The following is a 10,164-nucleotide window of genomic DNA, read 5'->3' on the forward strand; positions in this document are numbered from 1 at the left end:
TGCCATGGAAAAGGTAAGATCGGATGAATACCATGGACAAGTGATTTATCAAATATGAATTTTATAAAATTTACTGTTGGATTGAAAGTTTATATCTTATAGATCATTCACAAATTTTTTAAATATTTTTAAAAATCATTTGATGTGTTATTGAGACCCATCAAAATTTACGTTATTTAATAAATCGTTAATCTTGATGTGTCTCAATAACACATCAAATGATTTTTAATTTTTCTAAATTTTTCTATGAATGATCTATATGATCTAAACTTTCAATTCAACGATGAATTTTGTAAAATTTGTATTCGTTATAATGTTATTCGTGACTGGTCCACCATGGACCACTTGATTAAGTGGTCCATATTAGAATTTACGATGAAATATAGTTGTTTGATTTTTTTATGAGTTGCAAAGTTGTTATTTTATTTTTATAATTTTTTTTCTCATAATCTTCTATGTTTTTCCGGTTTTTTCTATTGTGGACTATAGTTTTGCGATAGATGGGCGTTTTTTTTTCTTCATAATTTTGTTATTTTTTGGAGGCCTAAAAGCATTGTTTTGGTTGCCTTAACCTTGGGACGACCATGATATGGGAGAATGTTAATGCACACTTTACATCAATTCTTTTCGATGAAGGTATACATTAGTAACATATACCATATATATATGGTGTATTAACTATTCCCTTCATCCTAAAATATAAGCAAAATTTGCTCAATAAAAGTGGATGTATTTGGTCTAAATCTTTAACTAAATACATCAAGTTTTTTGACCCACTTTTGCTTATATTTTGGGACGGATGAAATACTTTTTAGTTATCACACCTCAAACTCTATTTAATTATTTTTTATTTATAACTTATAACTTCTTCTAAAAATCAACATTTAATCAAATGGTCGAACTCTAGTAGCTATTGAGTTCCACCAAATAACAAATTGTTCGGAAGAATATCCAAGTTCAATTTTTCGGTTGAATAATTTTTATTAGACTTTTCTTATTTTCTAGTCGAACTTCGGATACAAAGACCTCTTCTCGCAAAAATCGAAGGGTTGAAAATCAAAGTATACTAACAAATCCATTAACATGTACTGTATAAGCAAAAACTATTTGTCTTTGTCTTTTTTTCAAAAAAATTTGCCTCCTAGGCATTCTCCTATATGGTGGTGTATTTGACAATTATAAATTCATTTAACATCATTTCATAATATTTTTGTATTAAATAAAAAATATTCTAGTATTTAATTTCTACATTATATTTTTATCGATTTCAAGAAAATATTAATTTATTATTTAATCATTTTAATAATCATTGTTGATCAATTTAGTAGAAAAATTACTATTAAACGAGATACTAATAATATACTCCCTCCGTCTCATTTTATAAGAACTAATTTGACTAAATGACATTATTCATTTATATTGCTTTGACCATATTTTTTACAATAATATATAGATATAAATATTAGCATATAAGATCTTGGTTGATTCGTTTTGATGAGTATTTTCAAAATATCAAATTTTTATAATTTTTACTAATAAAAAATTAAAAATATTAGCGATCAAAATTATGCGTTGGCATACATGCATAAATGCATTAGTCAAACTAACTTTTATATTTTGAGACGGAGAAAATATTTGTAATATCAATATCAATATATTCAAGAATCAATATGAAATCGAGTTATTTTTAAAGACTAAAATAGTGGTTTGTCGATATTAAAGATGAGAATTTTGTAAAAAATAATATTAAAAGAGTTTAATTATTGTAGACCGTCGAAAGATGGATAAACATTAATTTAGTGGTACGATGATTATTTTCCCTCCCTTACCCACGGTTTCACATTTTCCCCAAAACCGAAACCTTGTTTCTCACTCCTCAAATTAATTGACGTCATTAAATTCCCACCCTACCTTCATTCTTTTGTCGTTTCCATCTTTCTGGACCACTCTTCCACTTTGGGCCCTAGTGGTCCCACCTTTCTAAATATCCACTAAGACCATCTACGATGGTTTTTCTATTTAACATCCATTTTTTCACTTCACATCATTTTCTCTTTCTTCCACCTAATCATTCAACACTCATTCAACTTTTACTCTCTTCAATGGTTTTTCATTCAACACCCTATCTCACCACTTTCTCTACCCCACCACTTTCTATTTCATATTCTTATTTAAATTTAAATTTTTGTTTTTATGATTAAATAAAATTATAATTATCGATTAAAATTAAATTAAAATAATACACTTAACAAAATTTATTTAAATAATTTTTTTTATTTTCTTAATTTAAAATGTAATACATCACACAAATAACGTAATTAATACGATGCAAATTAACTTAAAATATGAAACAACACACAAATAACGTATAGTACGAAACAAATGTTGGAGTTTTGATAATTGTTGGGATAATTAGAACAATTATTGGGATCCATTTCACTAAAAAAAGATTAAAACTTTAAAAGAAAGACTAATTAGAAATATAATAATAGATTAAGATAGTGAATAACTTGGTTTTTTTTCTGTGTCCAAATGAAACGAACCAAATTTCTATTTATAGAGAGAAAAAAATCACGAATTTTGGTAAAAAAATAAAAAATTAATTTGCAATGAAATAATTGAGTTCAAAGATAATAATGTGGTAAAAATCCAGCCAACCAACCAGAACATGCCACCTGTCCCGGTCAGCTTCTCTCTCCTTCTCTCCTTGCGCGTAACGCGCCCTGTCCCCGCGTGTCTTACACGCGCCTGCTGCGGACCAATAAATCAGTGTCGCGTGTCCTCGTGGCAGCATTCAATGGGTGTTGAATTGATTCATCACCTCTCTCATCCACCTCACATTCAACATCCCTCTTGCAATGGATTCAACAGTTGAGAGTGCCATTAAACACCCACTTTCAACACCATTGTATATGGTCTAACAAAAATGCCAAGACCCCAATTACATATCGTATTTTACTTTTATGTTCTAAAATAAATGATATATTTTTGATTTATTGTATTATTCATGAGCTTTAATGCAATTTTAATCTTTTTTTTGAAAAATCTGAATTTTTGATCCCTGATTTTAAAAGTCAACTTTTTAATCTCCCTATTTTGAAAAATCTGAACTTTTGATCCCCTATTTTAAAAGTCAACTTTTTGATCTCATATTTTGAAAAACCTGAAGTTTTAACCCCTCTATTTTAGATTTTTCTAAATTTTAGTCTCCAACTCAATTTGGTAAGACTTTTGCTGATGTGTCAAGCTCATTAATGACGTGACAGTTTTCATGTTGACAAAACATTTCCATGTCATTAATATTTTTTTAAATCAAATATTTAAAAGTATTAAAATAATAAAATAATTAATGATAAATATAAAACAATAAAATAAACCTATTTACATTATATAATAATAACTAAATTTATTGATTAAAAAAAAACTAAATTAAAACTCTTTACATTATTATATAACTAAAATTCAGTAAATTAGTCAAAGAAGTCAGAAAAGCAAACGCTGGTTCCCAATCATGACACCCAAGGAAATCAGAAACACAAATTATCACGCTCGTGTTAACATTTTTCATCTTTGTTCGCTCCCTCTCAATCGGTCATTGACTTTGTTCTCAATCGTTAACTTTTTTTGGTTAATTTACTGATTTTTTTATTATATATATGTATATTGTATAGAGGTTAATTTTACCGATTTTTAAAATTATTATTAATTAATTCATTGTTTAATATTTTTAAAATATTTGATGTAAAAATATTAAAGACATGGAAACATTTTGTCATCATGGCACTGCCACGCCAATAATAAGTTTGACACATCAGCAAAAATTTGACCAAATTGAGTTTGAGGACTAAAATTCAAAAAATCTAAAATAGGGGATCAAAACTTTGGGTTTTTCAAAATAGGGGGATCAAAAAGTTTACTTTTAAAATAGGGGGATCAAAAGTTCAGATTTTTCAAAATAGGGGATCAAAAAGTTAGCTTTTAAAATAGGGGGATCAAAAGTTCAGATTTTTCAAAATAGGGGGATCAAAAGTGCATTAAAGCCTATAATCTAATTTGACATTATTTTTTTACTAATATATACATGTAAATATTAGTATATGAGATGTTTGATTTGTCTCGATTAGTATTTTCAAAATATACAATTTTTATAATTTTTAATAACAAATAATTAAATATATTAACGATCAAAGTTGTACATCGACAAATGTAATGATGGTCAAACATGTCATTTATTTTGGGACAGAGAGTGTATCTTACCCCCTCCTGTCTTAATTATAAGAGAAGATTCACTTTTTAGATACATTGAAAGTTTAATATATCTAGTCTATAGTCTAGATACATCAAACTTTGAATGTATCTAAAAAATAATTTTTTTCCTTATAATTAGGAGAAGAGAGAATATATCTTATATAAAGTCAATTGATAAAATATTTAGTTTTTTTTTTAATCAATAAAATATTTAGTTAGTTTTCTTGAAGTTTAGATTTAAACTTCATTGACTAAAATGTAAAAAAAAAAAAAAACTTTAATATAAAAGATCATAGAGTATGATGGTACACCCGCATTTTCATTCGTCCACAACATTCCGATAAAGGATAATGGCATGAAAAAAATATATAGCTCTAATTCAATTAAGGAAAATGCTAACCGGTGCCCCCGGGGCACTGGTTAAGGTAACTAAAGATAGTAATATTATCTTGAAACTTGTGAAGTCAACATCTTAAAAGTTTAAATTTTTGTTTTTTCAATGTAATTTTTTTCTTTTCTTTCCCTTTTTAGTTCCTTAACTAGTGCCCCGGGGGCACTAGTTAGCATGACCCTTCAATTAAATAGATGAATTAATGCAAATAGTTGAATTAATGCAAATGCACATAGTTGAATTGATCATACCGTAATGATTTTAAGAATCATGTTAAACAGTGCTCCGGAACACTAGTTATTAGTTAAGCATGCTAAAAAAAACAAATAATAAAATTAATGTTAAGGGATGATATTCCCTTAACGTTAAATGCACAATTTACAAGATAAAATTTCTATATTAATATATTTAACAAGTGCCTCGAGGGAACTAATGCTCGAGGATACTGTTTAACATTTTTCTAATTTTAATTGTGAATTGAGCTATAATCAAATAAGACTACTTTCATTAAAAAATAAAAATACTCAACTAACTAAATTAATTTTATTTTTAAACTTGATTAACCATATATATGTATAACAAATGAGTATCAATCTACTAGCTGTCAAAAAAAGAGTATCAATCTACTCTTTTTTGTCTCGTAAATAAATAAAAATTAATTTTTGAGTGAAGTTTTATTTTGATCTCTTACAAATTTTCAACAGGTCAATTTAGTTCTTGACAAAAATAAAATTTAAATTAGTCTCTGATTTGTTATAACAGAGAGACTAATTCATCTTAATGTAAAAATGTTATGGACTAATTTGAGTTTTATTTTTGTTAAAGACTAAATTATTATGTAAAATATTTGTGAGGGATAAAAATCAATCTTCATTTCTTACTTTTTAGATTTATTAAAAAAATAATACATGATTATTTTCAACGGTGTTGATTCAAGTAGTTTTGGCCAATGGATTCCTTCTAACATGCCGCTGTTTACACATGTCATTTTCCTTCTTTTCTATTTCAACAATTTTCGTTGTTTCCAAAAACCCCATCTCTTTATAAATAAACCAATCTCTCTTACCATTTTCTCTTACTCCACCACTTTCCTCACTCACCTCTCTTCAAACCAAAAACCCTTTCATTCATTCATGTATTCATCAACAGTAAAACAACCTTGTTACATAGAACAAGACAACGGTTTAGCTTCCTTAAAAGACATAGATCTTGTTGGTCACCGTGCCAATAATTTTGTTACAAAATCTATGATAACCATGGGTTATTCCAATAGAACTAGCTTCAAGAATCTTTCTATTTTGTCTTCACCTAGATCTGGTGCTAGAAGATTCTATGATACTAGATTTGAAGATCATCAACCCCACTTTCTTGAAGCTTGTTCTCTTTGTAACAAATCACTTGGTGACAATAAAGATATCTTCATGTATAGGTAAAGTCCATGTTTTTTTTTTTTATTTTATTTAATATTTAGTATTCCTTAAATACCCTTTTGAAAATTTTCAATTTTTTTTTATGGGTTATGATTTTGATATTTGATTTTAATTTGTGCAGGGGTGACACACCTTTTTGTAGTGAAGAGTGTAGACAAGAACAAATAGAGATAGATGAATTGAAAGAGAAGAATATGAATCTTTCTTCATCTATGAAGGTTTTGAGGATTAAGGAACAAAGAAATTCAACAAACAAGGTTCAAGGCCAAGATTATTCCTTTCGTACTGGGACTGTTATTGCAGCATAGGGTCTTGGTTGAAGGGAAAAAAGAAAAAAAATTGTGACAAGAAAAAAAGAATGGAGAGAAGAAAAGTAACAAAGCCTATGGTTGGTATCATGGTGACTATCTCAGAATTACAATGATCTACTATGATTTTGAAGAAGCTACGGTGGATCATCGTAATTCTGACAGTCACCATGATACCAAACATACACGAAGAAAAGTTTAAAATTTTTAACTTTTTCTTTGAATGAACAAGAATCAATAGAGAGAAGGGATCAGTACAGAGAAAGTAGATGTAAATGGTTTGAGTTTGGAAAAGTGTGTTTGCTTGTTTTGGAAGATTCCCTCAATGAAATGATTCTGTTTTTTGGGTTTGCTTTTTTCTTTTTAGATAGAGGTTTATGGTTTTGCTCCTTTTTTAGATTCTCTTCTCTTGTAGTTATGTGATGGTGGTTTATGTTGTGCCCATGGTTTTGGTTTTTCAAAGATGAAACTAAATACAATGGTAAATGTACATCAATTTCTACCAATCTAGCTATAGAAATGTATTTCGTGACAATCTAATAGTGACTGCAGAAGAATTTCAGCCATTTGATTTCGATTAATGGATTGTAACATTTTGTTTTAATTTGTCATGTTGAATTGTTCGATTTCAATCAAATGGACTCGAATGGACTATGAGTGCAGAATTTCTTAACCGTATAGAATTTGGATAAGGAGAATGGTGCAAACTTTCTTAATTGAAGCTGCCCCATTTTTGTTTACATTACAATTGACAAAGCCTAATATTGGTACTCCCTTACATCTCTAAACATAAGCAAAAATTAATTAAAGAAGTATTCCGTCCAAATTTTGCTCAAAATACATCAATTTTCTTCTATTATTTTTGTTTATATTTTGGAATAGAGAATTTATATACTTACATAAAGGACAATTACTTAATAATTACTTAATGAGGAATGCACTTTATGGAAAAATATAGCACCAAAGTATCCAAAAGTTATGTGAATGGTAATATTTTCACCCATACTTTAAAGTTTTTATTTTATTTTAAAAAAATGTCTGAACTATTTTATCGATATTTAATAAAGGGACAACTAAGCATTCTTGTTTGGTTTCGTAGCATTTAGTATTGCTCTTTTTTATTGATGAGATACTTTGTGCTGAATTGACAATTAATCTCTTGAGGGGGGCATCAACACATACACACCTATAAACCAATTTTGCAAATTGATAGAAAAATGGGATAATGTAGAAACGCTAAACCTAAATTTCAAATATACTACACCAAGCAGAATTTTTTGCAGTTTTCAGTGCCTTGAAGATGATGGTTGAAAGAGGTTTTTTCAAAATTGTGGTTGAAACCGACTCAACGGAAGCATTGAGTATTTTGTTAACTAGTTGTGTGTACCATCCATGCTGGTCTTATTGGATGGAAGTCGACAGGTTGATGCAAAGTGCGGAAGGGATTCATACCCTTCGATAGGCTAATCAGGGGGAGGATGTGTTGCTATGTAGGATTCACAAAAAAATTTCAAAAAATACACATTGCATACATAAATGTAGGGTTGCAAAAGGAGAAGAACACAATTACACAAAGTTTAGAGGATTAATTCAATCCAAATTGACTTATGTGTAATGCTTTGACTATGTACATGAAATTGTACTAAAATGTCAACTACACTCCCTATAGTTTTCTAAAAAACAAACCTCCCGTAAGTATAAAAAAGATATAGAACATGTAGCAATTTTCTTACCTTTGTATTGCCACATAAATATTTTTTTTTTCGATAGATAAATTGATATTATGGGATCAAATCTGGATGGAGACGTCAAACATGACAATATCGACTTATTGTCAGTTGAACTATGACTTATGGACGTTGTATTGCCATTTTTATTGAAAATTGAATGTTATTGTTTCAGTCCCAAAAAAACACCATTCATTCAAATTGTCGTCCTCCATGTCTATTCATTTCCTGACTAGTTAACTTCTAAAGGAACATTTGAGCTTGAAGTAATAAAAGAGACATATAATTGACTGTATAAAAGTATGAACATTACATCTTTTTATGAGATTCAACGGACAAAAATTCTTGATCAATTAAGACATTGGAGCTTCTCCCAAATGGCAAGTTTGATGTTTCAAAGGCAACAGAAAGATAAGAAACCTATGTTGAACAAAAAGAAAAGATTCCTGCAGACAAAAAATTGAAAGGGAAATAAGTTTTTCTTTAAATTAATTATAATCATTAAATTTTTCAAGTGTTGGACCGATCATTTGTTGCTTCAGTGATGGTTGACGCCGTGAAAAATTACGGTTTGATCCCTATAACTGTGATCGAGAAGAGGTTGAAACCATTTGATGCAAAAACTAACCCCAAATCAGATTAGACGATTCAGTGACCAGATACCGGGTATGAAAACAAGAAAAAGTGCTTGTGATTGGGGTAGAAATATGTTGGACAAGTGGCTACAACCAAGTCTACTTTAAGTCCGATCAGAAACCAGAAATAATTTTAAAAGGCTTATTTGGTTAAAAATATTTGGTCAAAAATAATTCACTTAAATAAATATGGATAATTTTTTTCAACTAATTCTTCTTATATTTGATTTTGTACTTCAGGTTAAACATTTTCATATTTTTTTCTTTATGAAATACATTTTTATAAATGGTCTCAAAGAAAATTAAATGAGCTATACTTTACCCGAAAAAAAATTGCTCAAAGAAATATGTACGAGCAAAAGTATATTAGACCGAGCTATATTTTATAAGGTTTAAGTGTGACTTAATACAAATATTAAAGGTTCTGTACCAAAAAAAAAAAAATATTAAAGGTTCAAGTCTGACCTATTATCTATGATATATTTATTTTCAAGCATAAATTTGACTTTTTGAAAGTTTGATATAGAGTCTGTTTGGATTTGGTTTATTTTTAAACTTGTGAAAATAACTTATGCAAATAAATTTTGGTATTAATTCATAAGTTTTCATCAATAAAAATTGTATCTTTATAAGCTATTTTATTATAAACTACCTTGAAAATCTTATAATAATATATAAAAACTTATTTATTTGCATAAATTGTTTCGTATAAGCTTAAAAATAAGTCAATTCAAACGAGTTCATAATTTGAAAATCTATTTAAAGACTTATTTCATCTTAATTTTTTTAATTAAGTAATTTGACACATTTTTGCAACATAATTTTCTTTTATTGATCTTGAGGTATAAGTTATGCCAAGAAAAATGGGGGAAAAAAAAATAAGTTCACCTACACCAGATACAATACCCATACACAAGTCCACAATACACAGGCCCACTGAGATTGCCAGGCCTTATAATATGATTAAACATGAAGCAACAACACCACAATAACTATTCCACTACTCCCATTTCACTTCTCCATACTTATAGTGCTTAAATCTAGTCATTAAACTATTAAATTAAAAAAAGAAGTAATAGATCAATGGGTATAATTGTGTGTGCAGGGAGTAATTTAGTTGGTATCTAAGGGTCTGTTTGATCCGCAAAATATAAATACTGGATAGAACAGTACATAACAGTACAAGACAGAACAACACATGACAAACGTTTAAGGTATTGAACAAACTTTGTGTTGTACGATGTTTGGTGGATAAAAGGTTATTTTTGGATTTGGATAGCCTGCAGTTGAATTTTTACCGCAGGATCCTGATATAGAGCAAAAGCCACTACAATCCACTTTATCTTTTTTAATTTGTAATTTATTTATATTATTTAAATAATAATTGTGGTTGATTTGTTCAACTATGTGACCTTGCAGTTTAAC

At 28.5% G+C, this 10,164-nt stretch overlaps 1 protein-coding gene across 1 annotated transcript; it reads left to right on the forward strand.

Annotated features, from left to right (window-relative positions):
- Positions 1–5,679: 5,679 nt before the first annotated feature.
- Positions 5,680–6,727, forward strand: LOC123923931 (FCS-Like Zinc finger 3-like). The gene is made up of 2 exons (XM_045976671.1): positions 5,680–6,068; positions 6,191–6,727. Exons 1-2 carry the CDS (start codon positions 5,773–5,775, stop codon positions 6,375–6,377), a joined length of 483 nt encoding a protein of 160 aa, XP_045832627.1. The 5' UTR covers positions 5,680–5,772; the 3' UTR covers positions 6,378–6,727.
- The last annotated feature ends 3,437 nt before the right edge of the window (positions 6,728–10,164 follow it).

Source organism: Trifolium pratense, linkage group LG4, assembly GCF_020283565.1.
Source record: "Trifolium pratense cultivar HEN17-A07 linkage group LG4, ARS_RC_1.1, whole genome shotgun sequence".
Lineage (NCBI taxonomy): Eukaryota > Viridiplantae > Streptophyta > Magnoliopsida > Fabales > Fabaceae > Trifolium > Trifolium pratense.